This window comes from Sebastes umbrosus, chromosome 23 (assembly GCF_015220745.1).
Source record: "Sebastes umbrosus isolate fSebUmb1 chromosome 23, fSebUmb1.pri, whole genome shotgun sequence".
Lineage (NCBI taxonomy): Eukaryota > Metazoa > Chordata > Actinopteri > Perciformes > Sebastidae > Sebastes > Sebastes umbrosus.
This window is the reverse complement of record NC_051291.1, coordinates 4598609-4618351: the sequence shown is the minus strand read 5'-3', so window position 1 is coordinate 4618351 and position 19743 is coordinate 4598609. Positions and strand designations below refer to the sequence as shown.

Genomic DNA, 19743 nt, shown 5'->3' with positions numbered 1-19743 from the left:
TTAGAGACGGCACGTTCTGCTGCTCCCATCCTACCTACCGCTTCCCTCACCTGCCTCAAATTAATAACAAAAATCAAACACCCCTGTAGGTTTTGCCTGGATAGTCTTCAAAAGGTGTGATCACATCTTGAAGTGGGGAGGAAACAATGGGGAGAAACCCATCTCTTGCCTGAGGATGGTGGGGTCAGTGGGAAGCAGAGAGGGGTAACGGATAATCATGGGAGGTCTAATTGACGTTGTCACATCTTGTGACAAGCTTTGGTGAGAGATAATCAGCAGTGGATGACCTCATGACTTGACTGACATACAAAAACATCAAAAGGCGATAATCTTCTGTAAGAATACAACTGTCTCATCAGCGTAAAAAATTAACCAAAGCTGCAAATTAGGAGACCTGCAGGATCACAGTACAAGTTGGGCTCTAAAAACTAAGTAAGCCTACGTCAGAAGTTTATTTTCAAAAGGGACTGTATGCATGTAACAAGCAGAAGCTGTACGTTTCCTGTGAACACAAAAGTTTATTTTGAAAAGACACGCATACAACAAGCGGAAACTGACACGCTGTCCCTGACACGTCTAAAACTGACGCTAGAGGGTCACCTAGAGCGTCATAGTTTGAAGCGACCAAGCTTCCGAATTTGTCGAGTTGGGAGTGAGAAAGTGTTGAACTGAACATGCACACATGCTCATCTCTCAATGAGCTGAGATACTCATTCAGTGTTTTTAATCTGTAAATATGGAAAACCAGTCCTTCAGAATGACTGAAACCAGTGCTTGAGTTTATTCCACAGCTGCTGCAGAAAATATATCTGTCTGCTTTGAGTTCACAAAGTTCAGTTTCATAACAACCAAAGGCTTGGAGCAGACGCTTATAGAACTTAATAAAAGTTGCATAAGACCTTTATATAGACTGCACGGTATCTGTATGTTATGGCACAGACATTTGCAGTCCAGTACAGTTCACTGAGAGATGCAACTGTCCTGCAAATTACAGATGCTGTTGTGGATGCATAGGTAGTATAAGTAGTTTGTGACCAAATCCTGTAACATGTGGAATAATCTGGGCCAAGGATTCCACAAACACTGAACATCCATTTTTTCTACAAAACTTTATTCCTGAAAATCAGTCCATTTTGAAACAACACAGTGGAATCTGTTCTTAAAAGGTGTTACTTATTGCGTTGACTGATACCCAAGATAACTCATACCACATGGTAACCCAGGACATGTGTTGCTGTCACCTTAATTATCACTCTCTAACTGGAAGCCGGTATGTTTAGTAGTCTTGCTGTCTCCTCACATGCCATATAATGCACAGCATACCTTTACTCTTAACACACACCGTCTGTGATCTGCAGTAACCTCTGAGGAATTCGATAATGACTGATATCTTTGGCAATCACATCGCCTCTGGTCTGCTTCTGTCTCGCTGCACACTCGGGGATTTGCTTAATTTAATTTCTCAGTTTCTCAGTTTTATTCTCCGCCGTTTCATCTGATGTGTCTCTTTACATTTAGACGGTTGATTTGAGGTCTTTTTTTACAAAGGCTGCAGGTTGTTGGCATGAAATCAGATTTGTGTGAGCTTTTCAAAATGTCACATTGATTGCCCAGGTTCTTGTTCGCTGCTTTCTGAAACCTCCTTTTCTGAGACGGGTTTCGTTCTTTTTTTTCCAAATGTTTCAGGCTTGAATGGGGCCTATTTTTGTGTATTAGCAGATACAAAAAATAAAGAACATTACTCTTGAATTTGACCCTTAAGTTCAGGCTTTGAACTTCAGAAAGGCTTCTGGGTTTTTCAAACTCTAAATACTGTGACTAATATCACAAATAATAAAAATGCCACTGCGATAACCATCACTGGAGTTCGACTTTGAGTTTCAAACAATGGGAGCCATTGTAGAAGTCCCTCGAGAACAATACTTTCTGCAATGTGAGTGAAATGATCGAGTCATCTGCATCTTACTCTAAAGCATCACTGTTATACACAAACACACTTTTTTGTCACTTTTTACATCGTCACCTTCACGTCTTTTGACTGACCCGATGTGATAAAGTTCCATCTGATAGCTCTGTTCCCTCTCTCTGTGTGCTGGCGAGATAACTGAAGTGTAAAACATCTGATCAGATAGCAGAATAAATGAGTATTGATCAGACCTCTGTTCAACCATCACTGGCTAAGCAGTGGACTCCCCCGCAACACCCAGGAACACACGACTGGGAGACACCACCAGACAGTATGTTCTGGGAATTGCAGGATTTACTCATTGTACATGAAACATTTAAAGGATGAGACTGGTGATAATCTATATGCTTGTTATTATCAACAAATCTCAAGAAGATACCAAAACTGACCATGCATTAGTAAAAATGCAAAATCTTTAAAAACGTGTCAAAAATACTTTAAGGACGGGTCCATTATTATTTTTATTTTTTAGGTTTTTATATCATTCTGTAGCTTTCCAGTTCCTTAGTACATATGTTATAGTGTAAAAATGCTATATTCCCATGCACTTCTAAAACCTTTTTCCCACGTGAACTGACTCAGGTTTCTGCATGATGACGCTGCTATACACATGCAGTACATACAGTAACTTAGATGGATGTAATGGAGAAGCTAAAGAATGTACTGCTGTGTGGATGCCACGTTAGTTGTCGTTGTTCTGTGTGGTAAAATTGCTGTTTTGGTGAATGGAGTCTGGTGGTTTAGGTGGGCCTTCTGCTGCTCCCAACCACAGCCACTTTAACTCGCCGTCAGACAACCCTTTCCGACGGGCATGCTGAAGCCGTTATATCGCTCTCTTCAAAGCCACCAGACTCCATTGACAAAAACAGTAATTTTACTTTGCAGAACACGAGTGTATAGCCCACATACAACCACGCTTTAAAAAATCGGACCTAACCCATTACGCTATTTCCACGTTGACTCGGCTAGTGCTAGCGTTCACATTATTCATAATATTATCACATACCTATGTCACTGCTTTTTGTTAACGGCTGAGTGGGCGTTTCTGTTTTAAAAACCCCAGAAAAGAACGCAGATGATATCTAAATTTGGTCTATGTGGGGTCGACTCCAAATACACTATAGTCCTCATGTTTTTTTAGAATGAAGGAACAGTGCAACAATGCGGCTCATTGATTTGAATGGTTTCTGGACAACAATGGAGCTCTATGGCACTGAGGAATAACACAATACTTGATAGTAGGACCAGTTGTTTTTTTCATGGGATTTGTTGACAATAAAATATAGAATATCTCTAGACTTGTTTAACTTAAATTATTAAATTATTTTAGCGTGTTCTATAGGGTCTTCTCACGTCTCGAGAGATCTATCTTGCTTCTGGTGAAACTCTCCAGTGTACGTTGAAAATGCAGAGGTCATCAAACTAAAAAAAAACATCCCATAGTCACAAAGCCAGTAATAAAGCTTTTTCCTCAAAGTGGCATTTTAGAGATTCAAGTGTTACACACACAACAACAACAACATAGCGCTAATGTTATAACAGGCCAGGAGCAGAGTGAGGGACTTCTGCAATGGTTCCAGTGTGCAGCAAATAATATTGGACTACTAGACCCGATGTACTCCATCCTAAAATTGAAGTAACCACCAATGCAGTGGTCGGCAGCAGCAGGTCAAAATACACTTTGAAGGAGGAGTGTATATAAATTTTAAATGGATATTTGTTAATGACATGTTTCCAACTTTAAGAAATATAGTTTTTTATTAATAGGAAGAAACAAAAACAGCTCATGATAACAGTTGAGAGTCAAACGTGGTGAACAGAGTCAAGGTGGTCTGATGAACACCAAACAGATTTTTCCTGAATCTCTCAATCACTGCCAGCAGATTCCACAAAATGTATTCCTATTTAGTTAAAACTGTCTCCCAGAGGAATGAATAGACTCGTGGTGTATTGCAACATAACAGTATGGTCAGTTGTGAACGCAGTGTAAATGTATATGTTTGGTCACAAATCTCAAATCAGTGTTTTGGTCACCTCATTTAAGAGGTAAAGAATTTGGGCCCCATATTGGTCCATTGGACGGTACAGAACAGGCCGCCGTCACATTTGCGGCAACTGCTTGTCTGTGAGTTACCATGTCCTGTGTCTCTGCTCTGCAGCCACACTGGTCAAGGCACATGTAAAGTCTTACTGTGAAGCACCTTTGCAGCCCAGCTCCGTATTATAGTCTCAAAATGAGTCCATAGCTTGTTTCATTCCTTTTTTTTTTATAGACATTTTCTTCCTTTTCCAAGAAGAACTTCTTTCAATAAATAACACAAATATATTCATACGTCATATATAGATAGATAAACATGTATAAACTACATGCATTTCATATAATTTAAATAATTTATATGTACAGTTTCCCCCCTCACACACTCCCTCCCCAGCCCCTCTGGAAATAAGAGTTCTTCCGTAACAGCGGCGCTGCACCCGGCTTGTGGATTTGCAGCACATTAAAGTGAAATATCATATAAATGGACCCAAGATGTCTTCAGTAAAAGTTTCATTTTATAGCAGAGTGTTGCTCGTCACCACCGTGGCACATAATCCTGTGGTGGGGAGTGCCGTGAACAGGAAGTAAAATCCTATATAGGAAGTAGAATTCCAAACAGGTAGTCACCGGCAAGGCTTGTCTTGTTTTGGTTACGTCCTGTGACGTTTCCTTGACAGCGCGCAGACGCAGGAAGTGTCTATGCGTATCCACCTCCAGCCCACTGTCTTACGAACCTGCGTCAGTGCTCGAACGTACGTCTGCGTCGTCTTGCACTGCGAGTTCCAGTTCTTGTCGTCGATGCCCCTGCAGCCGCCCTTGAAGGGCCTGGGGGTCCGACAGCGCGTCTCGTAAAAGTACTGTTTGATGTCCTGCGCGGCGGTGGTTTTAATTTTGCCCAGAACCGTGACGGGGTCCCCCCTGGTGTCCACTGCTTGGGTTTTATTCGTCACCCACTGGCTCTCGCTGTCGCACACAGAATATTCCCCGCGATAGCTCTTGTGCTCGGCGTAGCGCTTCTTCCGCGTCTTGTTCCCCGCCGCCCCGTCCAATCCGCCACTCACGTAATCGTCCGCGAGGTACAGCGGCGGCGGCTGCAGCGGTGGCCGGTCGCTCAGCAGAACCCGAGGCGAGTTGTACCGCTTGTGCTGCCTGAGAAGGTCCGAGTTCAACAACGTCACCTGCTGGTCAACCACGCCGTCGCTGCCCTCGCCGCTGCGACTCCCCCACTGCTCCGCGTCGCCCTGCTCCTCTAAAGGGAAGTTTGCGCTGAGGAGAGGAGGCAGCGTGTCCTGGGGCTCGGTGTCCCTGCTTTTCCCCTGTTGGCTCTGGTTCGCCTTGGTCTTCCCCCTCGTCAGGTCCGCCTGAAGCAGCTGGATGATGAGGGAGTTTAAGGGGTCGGGACTCGGCTGCTGCTGCTGTTGCCCCTGGCGACCGCTGTCCATGTTGGTTGCCTGGATACCATAGAGGTACACAAGGACCATCATATACAGCAGGATGGACATCACTAGATTCACCTGTAAGATCTGCAGAGACAGAAAGAGAGACACTTTTAAGAGATATGCTATAACAAAACGACTTGGTTAGGTTTAGGAAAAGATTGTGGTTTGGGTTAAAATAACTACATTTGTAACTAACACCACAAGTGTAAGTTAAGTACACAAGTTACGTAACAAAAGTCAAGTAAAAGAAGTAAGCGTTGATTTGGTTGCACACCGGACATGAACAGCGGTCTCCTGCTGGTGAAAGTCCCGTGTTTGTTTGACCCGTCCTTCCACCCCGACCTCTTCGCTACGAGCACTTTGTCGCTCTTTATACTACGTCACCTGACTTCCTTGGAGGCAACCCTGCACGTCCTGGCTCACGATTATCTGGGTTATATTCGAATTACGATGCATTACTTTAAATAGGTGTAACGTGAATAAGAACAGCCTGCGTGAGGTCAAAAGGGCCGCATGCTGTTGTTCTAAAAACAGGAAGTTAATCATTGTTGTTTGTCCTGTTGATTTGACCTACTTATGTACACGATCAGCAGCAGTGACTGTGATAGATTCAGTGTGACTTCCACCTCCTGAGGACATTATTATCTCCGATGTCTTATAACTTCAGAACTTGCCAGAATAATCATGTTTTTAATTTTCCCTCGGTATCAAAGTAATCCAGTGCTAGTTATCTGCACATCTATGTTTGCATTGTAAACTCTAATAGCCTATACGGCATACATTTGTGGCTTTCTGGGAAGCTTTTGGCTTGAACTCCGTTACCACAATGTAAATAGCAGCAGCAGCATGCATGTGTCTGTGTGTGTGTGTCCTGGTATGAACAAACAGTTATGGGAACAGACGTGCCGCTACTTGTACAACATACCATGTGACCATAAAACACCCATAATTCAGTTCTGAGTAGCACATAGAAGCGCTTGGCACGAGCATCTGAAAATGTGCAGAATGAAAACTGGCTCGCACACAACTTGTTGTGTCGCCATAAGTCTTCTGTCTCTTTTTAACAGCGTCAATTACGTACAGTAATTATTTTTTTAAATGTAGTTGTGTTTTACTTGGTGGAGTGGTAGATTTGTTATTGGAAGGTTGCCAGTTCAAATCCCCAGACCAGCAGGATGATTCTGAGAGGTGACGCCCTGCTTCATATTGAACATCGTGTGCTAAACGTCGTAAACTAATACTGTTGCGTAATTAGAGAGATACTGAAAGGTCAAATTGTTTTCAATGAGTGTTTATCATATTCAATCATAGGTACGGATTTCAATAACAAAAACAGCTTGTCTACGAGAAACAACTGTTCAAAATGTACCTTAAATGGGAGATTTGTTAAGTATTTAATACTCTTATCAACATGGGAGTGGGCAAATATGATGCTTTATGCAAATGTATATATATATTTATTATTGGAAATCAATTAACAACACAAAACAATGACAGATATTGTCTAGAAACCCTCACAGGTACTGCATTTAGCATAAAAAACTCAAGCCCAACATTGCAACAACAGCTGTCATGGTACATGTCCACAGCCTCCGTCCTTTCCACGCTTCCCATGCATTGTCTATGTAAGCAGCCGTGCAATGCATTCTGTTAGCGTGGCGGCACGATTCGAGAGACGGGGCGTCACGTTGGCCCGCTAATCATTTGCATAAAGTCGAGGTCTCGACTACTTTATGCAAATCACGGGCGTCCGACGTAACTCGCCGCCTCTGGAAACTCCTGAGAAACCTTTAAACTAAGCGTTGTCAATCCAAAATAAAGACAGATTCAGCAACTGCATGGCTTATTTCTCACACATCTTGACCATGACTTGCCCAAAACTGTGTGTGATTATCAAAAAGTGGGCATGTCTGTAAAGGGGAGACTCGTGGGTACCCATAGAACCCATTTTCCATTCACATATCTTGACGTCAGAGGTCAAGGGACCCCTTTGAAAATGGCAATACCAGTTTTTCCTCACCAAAAGTTAGAAGTTTGGAGCGTTATTTATCGTCCTTTGCTCATATGAGCCCATTACAATCTCCAAAAGATCAAATTGAGTTATTGCGTTAAAGAAATTAGTGGCATTAAAACGAATTTGTGTTAACACAATATTATTGCGTTAACTTTGACAACCATACTTCTTAGGTTAAAGTATCCTATTCCTGCTGTCTTTACAATTCCTTGATGTGCACTTTTCCAAAATGATCAAAAACACATTTTTATCTGTAGCAGTTTTGGAAATGTTCATCAAAGTTTTGCATCACATCACCACACCTGCTGTGCCAATGGCTCTTGTCTTACTTCCTCCAGTCAAAGCCAAAAAACTTTACCAAGACAAGCCGTACCTGAAGCGTCTACTCTTACTACAGTATGTCATCACTTGGCTCGGGTTACATTCTTAGCTCCGGTGCCGCCAATGGTGACATTTACTCCTGCATTTTTTTTTGGGCGCACCCATTCATCTGCAAAAGCCTGAATGAGTTCCAGCTTTTTTTTCAGATTGTTGGAAACTGTTGTCTTTTTACGACTGATCACTCCCAGAAGAGTTTTTAAAAACCTTGTGGTGATCAGCAGGAGACCTGCAGTTCATAGTCTAACATCATGTCAGAAAGCATTTTGCTCATGTTTGCACACAAAAGCAGATGTTTTGCGTGTTCCCAATCAGCATGGGTCAGGATGTGCTGGCGGTGTAAAACCTCAGGGAAGATTTATTACCACTTCCTAGTTCTCAGAAAAAGCTCTTTCTCTCTTTGTTTTTTTATTAGAGCTGAGTGGCCTCATTCATACAGTTCCACCTATTAGTATCGTTAATGCAGCCACTGTCTTCTACTCTTCATCTAGTCATCGGACAGTTTGACTAAGGGGGGGGTGCTTTTCATTCATTTCCTTTGATCAGCTTTTCACCGTCAGTCTGGAGATTTCTCCCACCTTAAAACCTGCATCACTTATATTTTAGCCGCCTGTAGGCAGCAGAAACAAACTGTAAACACAACACATAATCACATTAAAAGTTCATATGGTGAACTCGAGTTTACTTATTTGCACATCCAGCGACACAGAGCAACATTGTCATTCATTTGGAGTTGAGTGTTTCTGGCCACTTGATAAATATAAGTCCAATATTCACTCTACTTTTAACTCTGTTTTTGGTCTCCACCAACTCTTGAGGGAAATATCTGGCTCTTTAGCTGCTAAATGCTCCACTACATTCACCGGCTAACTACTAACTTTTGTGTGTCTGCTGTTTGTTGCTGGGAACATAGCATATTGTGAGTTTATCAGAGCTTTTTTCACTGAAAACAGCTGCCTGCTGCAGATGAAAAGGATACTGATGAGAGCCGTAAGACTCAACCAAACCAGTAATGTTACGAGCCGGACCAAAACAACAAGCTGAAACATCCTAAAATGCTCTAGCTGGGTAAGTAGCATACAGTGAGTTTATCAGAGCTTTTTTTCACTGAAAACAGCTGCCTGCTGTGGATGAAAACAATACTGATGAGAGCGGTGAGACTCAACCAAAACTATCACGTTGTGGGTCGGACCAAAACAACAAGCTGAAAGTTGCTTAAACGCTACGTAGAACTGAGGGTTGTCTGTGGTTTCATCACTACGAGAGACCCCTTTTCACATCATAGTAGTCACAATGATCCATCGTTAATATAAAAATATTGTTTATAGCCGCATTAAACATGCAGAGATACTGAGTGCTGCAATAGTAAGGCATATTTTGGTCGCCCACCCTCTTGTGTCACGTCCGGTTGCAAAAGAAACCAAGATGGCGATGGCCAAATTGACAAACTGGAGGCTTCAAAACCAAAGTCAACAAACCAATGGCTGACGTCACGGTGACTACATCCACTTATTATATACAGTCGAAGTCTGTGACCCAAATGACAAACCTTCATTCACCTTGGTGTTTGTGAGGACTGATTGGTGCTTCCATCATGTTGAATGAAGTGACGTTCATATTGCCTACATGCCGTATATTGACAACTGTTGTAAATGTAAACAGTTTCAAAGTAACTCTCCACTTCTCTGCAGCAAGTTTATTGCAAAGATGCTCCATCCAATAATACTCTTTCTCTACACAGTATGGTAAAAACAATGAAACCACGCAGCTTTCCCTTTTAACTTTTCAGGTGCTCTGCAATCCTCTAAGACGAGTTGTTCTTATGATTTATTGTTTCCAAATTTACTAGTTGTTTTGATGCACTTGAGTGTTAACCGCAGGGGTTTCCAACAGCTGTGACCGCTTCAAATTATTATTACTTTTTTTTTTTTTTAAAGAACCCCTTAACTACCACAACAAGGACAGATGCTCCTCTGTTTCTCACAGCACAGGCCATGTGAGGCTGTCACCTAGTAACCAAACTGATCACAAAAGATTAGAGTTCACCTCTGTTAACCTTAAACATGAAGAACAAGATGTGCTCAGAGATTCGACAGCTGCATTTTAATACAGCGTCATCAATGGGACTGTGGTTATGCGTAGCAGCTACATGTCGTGAATGAGTTTCTGTGAATATGAAGAGAAAAATGTAAACAATCTATGACAAAGTCAAAGAACAATTTTGGGTATCAGCATATTTTTCTCCTGTGTCACCCATTGTAATTATAGTACACCCACACACCCACAGATAAGCAGGTGGTGATGTGCAGTTTATGTTTCAGGGAAGTTGTTGTTTATGTTGCAATCCAAAGCACGCATGCCAACTTGTTCTCACTGCCAACTAGTCAAATACCGACGCTTTGTCAGTGGCCCTGCGCTTCAAACTATGACGCTCTAGGTCTAGCTTCAGTTTTGGACTTGTCAGGGATGGCGTGTCAAGTTTCTGCTTGTTACATGCATAATGTCTTTTCAAAATAAACTTCCGTGTTCAAAGGAAACGTACAGTTTCCTCTCATAACATGCATAATGTATTTTCAAAATAAGCTTCCGTGTTCACAGGAAATATAGTTTCCTCCCATTACATGCAGTGTTTTTTCAAAATAAGGCTCCGGTTTCACAGGAAACATAGTTTCCTCTCATTACATGCAGTGTTTTTTCAAAATAAGCTTCCGTGTTCACAGGAAACATAGTTTCCTCTCATTACATGCATTGTGTCTTTTCACAATTAACTTCCGTGTTCATAGCAAACGTACATTTTCCGCTCGTTACATGCATAGTGTCTTTTCAAAACAAACTTCCAAGTTTATAGCCGAGGTGCACTGACCGAGCTGCGGTACTTGATGCGGTTGCTGGGTTGCATACGCACGTTCACTAAACCTTCCCTCGACAAGTAAAGGTTTATATGTCTTTCAAAGAAAGGAGGAGAAAAGAAAGTGAAAGTGAGGGATAATGGACAAACAGACGGCTGTGAACAAAAAGAGGTGATTTGTTCCCATCAGCGATGTTAAAGCTGGATGATACAGCTGTTGGTTGGAGGGAGGGAGAGAGGGGCATCTGTTCAGCAGCAATGTCACCTTACAATCAATAGCTCAGAAAAGACACACACACACACACACACACCAGCTCATTTCTCTCTGTTTCTGTCCAAAGAGTATCAAAGTATCAATGGAATATTAATAACAAAAATGTGCAATGCCCAAGTCTTATAATGGAAAACTCTGCTGTTTATTCTGGCATCATGTTGGCTAAAATGTTGGTGACATTGTCATGTAAACAAACACGCATGTAAACAAACACGCATGCAAACAAACACGCATGTAAACAAACACGCATGCAAACAAACACGCATGCAAACAAACACGCATGTAAACAAACACGCATGCAAACAAACACGCATGCAAACAAACACGCATGTAAACAAACACACATGTAAACACAACGTGCGATATCGAGGTCAGCAAAAATTGTCGAGGTCATATATATATCGTATGATGATTCAATATAGTAATTATTGCGACAGGCCTAGACACATGCAGGCTCATTAGAATATACCGCCCTCCCAACCCCCCATGGCCATATATCGTACGATAAGTCAATAACATAAAAATGATTGAGGAGATGTGCCTATATATTGTACGATAAGTCGATGACATAAAACTTATTGATGTAATGTCCATATGCACTATATTTTTCTCGCAAGCCAATCAGAGCAGACTGGGCTTTTTCAGGAGAGGGCCTTAAAGAGACAGGCGCTAAAACGAAGCGTTTCAGAACGAGGGTGAATACAGGTTTATTCAGACAGACGGTATAAGAAAAATAATGTGTTATTTGAACATTAAAGCATGTACACATGTTCTAGTAGAAACAGAAAATCCAAGTATGTCCCTGAAAATGAGCATGATATGTCCCCTTTAACTAAGAAAATACAGCATCTGCCCTTAAAATTGAGTCTGGGTGCTGTAATCTGCCCTTTAAAAGAGAAGCAGATGTGATTACCCCGTCATGGCATTTTTGACAGTGTGAGATTAACCACCTATTGTGACACCAACACAACCTTTGAGTTTTCAAACACTTTCTTTGCCTCCGCTTTGGGTGATTAAATCCAAATGTGCAAATAAAGATCTCTTTGTAAACCAGGCGCCTGGCCTGTGAAATCTGCCTCCAGTGAGGCAAATTAATTCCCCCTCCTGTTGCCATAATCACTTCCATAGAAGCCCTAATTGTCGTTTATGATGTTGACACGCAGGCTTTCTCAGTGTGCAGGGTGATAATGAGACCGTGTGTACTGTATGTCCTGTATTTCTATGCTTATTGTAGGAACAAAAGTCTGCACAAGGAAAGGAAATTGAGGAAACACCTCCCCACTGAGGACACTTTGCCCGTCCTCACCTCTACAAGAAGTTATTTTAGGACAAGGACTTGAGTTTAGGGTTAGGTTTATAATTAGGCGTTGGGTTTAAGGTTATAGGGAATAAATGTAGTCATTAGAAGTCAAAGTGTTTGTGTGAGAGAGAGAGAGAGAAAGGGGGGAAAAAGAACAAAGCTGACAGATGTTAATGCACTGCTCTTATACAGCGGTTACAGCTGATAACGCCGTCCCGACCCGGGGAGTTATCACGGAAGCATAGCACCCACCCTTCTGGCAATAGATATACTTTCAATTTTGCGTTTAGCACCTTTAAAAGTAGTTTAAACTTAAATTATGTACTTTAACATTAAGATTAATAGTTTACAATTTGATTCCTCCTTGCCTCGCTGTCCGATATGCTTGCTGAAAAGGGGGTGTGGCTCTACCAAAGAACGTATATTGCCCAAGAAGTGAGAGTCAATTGTTCATTCCATGCAACATCAGCGCCCAGCAGCAAAGCTACGTTTCCGCCAATTTGGACTGAAAGCAACGCCAGTAAAACGTCCGCCTACAAAGTGCCGTAAGAAAGTAAAAACTAAATTATTAGATTAATAGACTATCCTAGAAAAGTTGATGTCCATTGGAATAGCTGGAATGGATCTGAACCGGTTGACACGGTAGACAATGGGACACACTGTTGGAGAGACAGAGAAGAAGGGATGTGGGAAGATTACTATATACTGTGGTGTCTTTTGTTGAGATTGAGGAGGTTCGGTATGCTTCAAATGAAGTGCTTGTTGTCTAGCAGTGGCTGAAACAGCTTGAGGTGCTTTACCAGCACCCTCTCAGATAACATGAGATGAGATAAGGTTTTATTCACCCCCGAGAGAAGTTGTTGTACAGCAGATGCAGTACAAAGAAGAAGAGTGCAAATACATAAAATATACAATATCAATAAGGCGCTAATTCAAAATATATAAAATGCCAAAAAATATAAATAGGTAAGGATCATATGAGTAGTTGCATATAACTATGTTTGTATAATATCCCAAACTGGAGTGGAGTAGTACCAATCCTGATTCCTACTGTATGTAGTGTAAGAAAACCACGACGGATTGCAATCAGATTTGTGATAAACACAGGGCCGGCAGTAGCACTTTTTGGGGCCATAGGATTTGGAGAGAGGCATTCGTGGCCCCTTTGTACAATTCAACACGTCTTCCCCCTCTCTATGATGACAGTTTTTTTCCTTCGCTTTCGATTGTGACCTTTCAGAACAGGCATAAACACTTTCTCTTTAGACGTGTTTGAACAATCCTCCATAAAAACCAAACCATACCTCAACCTTTACTCTGTAATTAATGACCCCTGCTGTTAGTTGAGATCAGATCAGAGGTTAGTTAACTTTTGTTACTTCAAAATGTCACATTTCTTGGAAGTACTAAAAGCAGCGTTGCTTCTACTTTTAGCAAGTTCAAGATTTTACGGTGGATTTAAATTGTTTCGTCGGCCCAAAAGGTCAGACTATTTCCTCAGCCTGCAGAGGAACCATGTAATCCTTTAGCTGCGGCAATCACCAAGACGTTGCTTCCACTAAATCCAGATTCTGATTGAGAGTGTGTTGATTGGTTACCTGCACTGTGCACATACTGTAAATGACGAAAGGGAGCAGGTTTGGGCAAGAAGAAACATCTAAAGCCTCGGGGAAGTCAGGATTCCTCACATTCATCTACAGGTCATAAGAGATTCTGCGTGGAGTTTCAGAGTTCAGGACAGGAAATTCGTGACTGGTGCTAATTACCAGCCTGTTGTTTTAGGGTGAGGTCACCATCAGCATCTCTTTTGCAAGCTCACAGTTTTTCCTCGAACTGACTTTTCCCCCTCAAACAATTGGGGATTGGACACGGCAGTAAATCAAGTTCACGAGAAATTCACAGTGTGCCTCAGAGAGTGTTGTGCTTCACACTTAAATAAGTAATTGCTCAAGGAAAATATATTTTTCATGTGACATTCAGATGGTAGGCCTACTGTGGCTTGAAACAGAACAGGGTGAAACTGGAATGCAGGGTTTGGGGGCTTTGTTTACCCCGCATCACCACAACACCCCTCGTGACTCCCGTTGATTTAACAGGAATATCAGCGAAATGTTTTCTGGTGTTTTCTGTTGTTTTGCCTCCAGCTAACTCCGTGATGTAATCATGACGTCAGTCTATGCTAGAATGCAGGTGGTGGCATTTAGCTCAAAGCACATACCGCCTCACAGAGTCGCTAGTGTGGCTGTTTCAGAGCCGTATCAGCCAAGTTTTTCAGTCGGTAGCGTGACGCACCTCTGACGGAACATACGCTTCTATTTCGATCAGTCCAGCGGGTCTACACAGGCTGACTTTCACATAGAACACGTTTTGCGTTGGCTGCTGGGTTCAACATACATCACAGTTGGCTGCGTCCAAAGTTCGCACCACGAGCTGCGCGCACTGCGTCGTGCAAGCCATTGGAAATAATGGGCTTCAGAGTGCAACGGTGCCGTTACCGTGTTCTGACTGAAAGGCTCATAAATGTCACTCGTGCTGTACACTTATACATTTTGTATTTTACAGGTCACCTTCTTGATCTGCAGAGCAAGACAGAGTGTATTTGTAGGAAGCACAAACAAGCATCAACTGGTTGGCTGAACACCAGGAAGTAGCCTAATACAGTATAATGGTTCAGTCAACACAGGAATTATGTATCATATAAAGTTAATTTCCTCTTCTACCTTAGTATAATCATGTACATACATTTCCATAGCCAATGATAATGTATCATTTTCAGTTGTCTTTGCATCACATGTCCTCCCAAAAACCTGCATATGATAGCACTTATAACACATTTCTATCTCACACACATGATCCAACCCAACCATACTCCAGTTAACTGCACCTTGGAAGTTCAATAAAGTAGACAAAACAGAAAGAAAAAAGCAACATCAATAGGTAAACATGTAAACTTACAAGGTTTCTCTGTGGCAGCCAAATCTCGGTTTCAGATTTTGCAAAGTAAACGTATTCCAGGCACTTGTATCAGCTGTCTCGTCCTCCCAGTCACTACCCAGAGCTCATGACCATAGATGAGGGTTTGAACGTAATTGACCGGTAAATTGAAAGATTAGCCTTAAGACTCAGCTTCGTCTCCAACATAACAGTCCGAATAAGGCTGTATCACACTCTGACTCTTGGGGAATCGACTTGCCCGCCGCTGACTCTGATCTTAACCAACGTAAAGCAGAGATGCAAACCTGAGGTCATGTTATGACATCTCGTTAGTCATCACATGACTAATGATGAAGTGTTTTATCTGGCTTGATTCACACTGACACACAAGACAAACATTTGAGCGAAGGTCAGGGTTTGACGAGGCAGATATTTAATTGTCAGCTCCAACATCATAAGAAATATAAAAAAGGAGAGACTTTATTCAAATGTTAGTGTCATTTGGATAAGCTTTCACCTCAGCCGGTGGCAAAGGGACACTGAAGAAGAGAGGTTGGTAGTTGGGACCAAAGAGGGAATGAAGGAAAGGATGAAAGGAGGGGAGGAAACCATAATGAGGATAAAAGGGATAGGTCTGAGTGTTGCATCATGAGGGTGATAAATCATTGTCATGTACCATTAGTACAAATGTATTCTGTAATCTAATTGGATGACTGGCTTGTGGTTGGGCGTGTGACTGTTAAATATTTGTTTGAATCACTGAACATGCACCGTTCCCTAGAGGGTTGACCGGAGCTCCGACTGCATAGTCACTCTGACTGAACTAAGTGAGAGCTCAACCAAACTGAGAAGTGAACGGATCGTTTGAGGAAGTGATTCAGCTCAGTTTGTTCACCCAAAAGATTCATTCTTTTGAACGAATTGTTCGCGAACGACACAACACTAGTCTCAGGTTGTCCCTAGGGCTGCCCCCAACTAATCGGCTGTTTTGGTCTTAGTCGTCTGAGATTTCTTTCGTCGATCAGTCTTTTTTTAATGCTTTTTTCATGACTTATTTCTAAGGAAGTTATGAGCACATCTCTGGTAATGGTAAACTCTGTTTCCCCATGTTTCTAGTGTTTATGCTAAGCTAAGCTAACAGTAGCTTTATATTGATCATACAGACATGAGTGGAATCAATCTTCTTAGCTAACTCTCCGTAAGAAAGCAAATAAGCGCATTCCCCAAAATGTCGAACATTTCCTTTACAATTAAAGGATACTTGTTGCCACTGAGTTTGGCCCTGCAAGATCCAAAGATGCACATAATAAACTAGTATTAGTTACTATACTGTAGTATACTGAGTCTATGCACCTCAAAGGCTGCAGATCAGTGGCTGTCTCAGGCTGTCTGAGGGGCAGGGCAAAAAAAATAAAAGGGGCACCAGCGCAGCATGTAGGGAATCCTATATTGCACTTCATCATGTTTTCTCTATTTAAGGGCATCCATTAGTGCACTGCATCTCCTTTTCTCCACTGGGAAGGCACCGTAGAGGGCACTTTATCAGGTTTTCTCCACTGGGAGGGCACGCAAGAGTGCAATATATCATGTTGTCTCTACTGGAAGGGCACTCTAGAAGGCACTTCACGTTTTATCTACCATAGAGGCATCCAAGAGGGCACTTTGTTCTGCATTTCTTTCGAACACGGGGGCCCCCCTGAGTCCACCAGTTGTGCAGATCCATGCTCTATGGCAGATCTTGGCATACGGAAATTAACTGCACACAGAGTAACCTACATAACGTATTGTGTATATGTAGTTAATTTTCATAAAACAAATAAAAATGACACATGGCAGTTTTTCGTAATAAAATAAGATGTGAATGAATAAACATCAGTCCTTTTATCAAAAGGAGAGACATGCTGTGTCCGATTCCACTAAATGGAAATAGCTGTTGGACTATGTAAAGCCATTTACTAAGATCTGATGTAACTGTTCCTAGAAACCTGGCTGGGACAAAAGAGGATACTCCCCTTAGCTAAACCCCTGCTTCCAATGTTACTACTCCAAACTAGGACTTTATTGCTTTACTTAGTTAAGACTTCTACGTTACGTACATGTGTGCTCTAAAAGTAAAACGTAGAACTGTGTGGTGAAACTACTTTCAATGTTTGTCTCACGTTTTCTGTCCATTTCCCCTCTACTTCCCCTTCCTTTCTCTGATCAATACGTCCTTGTATCTCTTCTTGTTTCTGTAATTTCTAAATTCTGTTTTGTTTTTCCTTTTAAAAGCCGTTATTCAATAACTTTAATTGAGTCAGACAGGGAGGAGCGCAATGTCCTGCTACACACAAAAAAAACAACAACTGCACCCGACCCACCATCACAAGACCCGCGTTATATTTAACACATTCATCAGACGCTTTCCAGCTCAAATCAGAATGATCACAAAAGAGATCTTCATGTCCTAAATGTAATTGGGAAAAATGGGAGAAAATTAGATTTTACTTTTCGAGGAACAAAGTTAGCAATGTTTGCTCCCTTTATGTGTTCATCTTCGGAGGCTCAAGGCCCGTTAGGTCAGTGTCCGGCCCGCCGCCCCCTCCCTCTGACATTATCCCTTCTTCATCCGCTCATCACCTCACACACCGATCTGCTCATATCCATCCTCGCTTCACTCCTTTCCCCCTCTTTCCTTTCCCTATCCGCTTGTGTCTAAAGCCACACACACAGGAGAAGCGTATTATGTAATTCTTAAATAACCCACTCAAACTCTAGTGACCTTTCACAGAATCAATAGAATTTGGTCAATTTGCTTTACAAATCTTTTTTTTTTTTGCAATTTAAACATTGTTCAGCACTGAAAGCACAATCTCCTCTATTAATATTAATCTTCCCCAGTCATTAGTCCAATGCAAACAAAGTTTATAAAGTGTGCATGTATGTAACTTCCTAAGCTCTCACTCCCATCAGTCTGTTTGCCCGTTTCCCTCTCCGTGTCCAAAACCCCGGAGCTAATCGCTCCCTAGCAAACAGAGCTGGGTAAATTGCCAACATCCTTGGCTCGCCTTCTCTCCACGCTCACTGAAGCTGTTAATCTGGTACAAGCTTAGAGCTGCAGCACAAAGAGAAATGCACAAAATGTAAATGTAGTCGCAAACGCTCAACGGGACGACAAAGTGTGTCTTGCATGCATGCGGTGTGTGGGGAGCCACAGGTGGGAGCTGCAGGCTCACAGCCCCTCTGAGCTTTTAACTCCTGAGGGATTGCTGCAGATAATCGGCCTCGGCGTGGCAGCGTCTTAGCGGGAGCACAGACAGGTTTCCTCAGCTGTGACGCGTCTGCACAATTATATCATATACTGTTGTGGAGATGATTTACTCTCAGGGATAGGAGAAATGCCACCGGGCAAGGAGGGTGTATGCCTTTGAGTGTCCATGATCCCCAAAAGGCTAAATTTAAACTGGCAACATCTTCCCAAATTCAACGAGTATACATGCCAGGTCAAATTGAAATGATCAGATGTGTCGGGTGCACATTATTTTTGAGGGTGTGCATAAAGTGTATCTGTGTCCGGAGTGGACAATACTGATTACAGAACAGTTTAGGGATGCACCGATTGCAAAATGATGGGCCGATACGGATGTTTAAAACACAAATTTGGCCTGTTTGTTGTTGTTTATTTTGTTGTTATTTATTCCCCCTATGGTGCCAGGGAAACTGACATCTTCATTAGAACAAAATAACCGAACTGTCTTCACTCTTAATGTATTTCAGCCCTTCATTCATATCTTGAATGAGAGCAAATTAAATCGTACAAATTTATGAAACAAGCTATAAGATAACCTTCTTTCTCAAGAAAAATAACTGCTTCAAAATCCCCTTAGCCTGTATAGAACTACCTACTGAATGAGAGGAAAGTATTACCTAACCCAGCAAAAACATTTTGTGAAACATAAATTAAATGTAATTTAATCAGTAGCTAACAACACAACATTTAGCCGGCACAAAACGAATGCAACACATAAACATAAAGATCGGCCACTGCCATCGGTGAATGTCGTCTTATTTGTCTGGAAGTGTCTTATACTTTTTAACTCAGGTCGACTTATTCTGGCCCCTTTTCCACTTCCTCAGGTTTAATTGGTTATTACCCGTCTTCAAGAGTACTTTTGCATTTCCAACATAGTTTTTTTAATCTTCCTCCTCAGGGGCTATTTTAGACTCTTTTTAGGGGTGCTCAAGCACACCTAAATTTCATCTCAGCAACCTAAAAAACAATTAACAAACCCTCTGAGACCACCGACATTACTGTCTTTAAGAAGCTGTAGCAGACAGCTAATTATTATAATTATTATTTTGGCGAGGAAAAACTAGCATGGCGATTTTCAAAGGGGTGCCTTGACCTCTGACCTCAAGATATGTGAATGAAAATAGGTTCTACGGGTACCCACGAGTCTCCCCTTTGCAGACATGCCCACTTTATGATAATCACATGCAGTTATTTGAATGCAGTGTAAATATGTTATTTTCGCCTATTCTAAAATGGTGTTTTTGAATATTCCTGCATACT

At 41.9% G+C, this 19743-nt stretch overlaps 1 protein-coding gene across 1 annotated transcript in view; it reads right to left on the bottom strand.

Annotated features, from left to right (window-relative positions):
* Positions 1-3705: 3705 nt before the first annotated feature.
* Positions 3706-19743, bottom strand: part of ntf3 (neurotrophin 3) — a 43523-nt gene continuing 27485 nt past the window's right edge. The window contains exon 2 of the mRNA XM_037759773.1: positions 3706-5527. Within this exon, the coding sequence (XP_037615701.1) occupies positions 4655-5527 (873 nt within the window). The 3' untranslated portion in view covers positions 3706-4654. The remainder of the gene's footprint in view (positions 5528-19743) is intronic.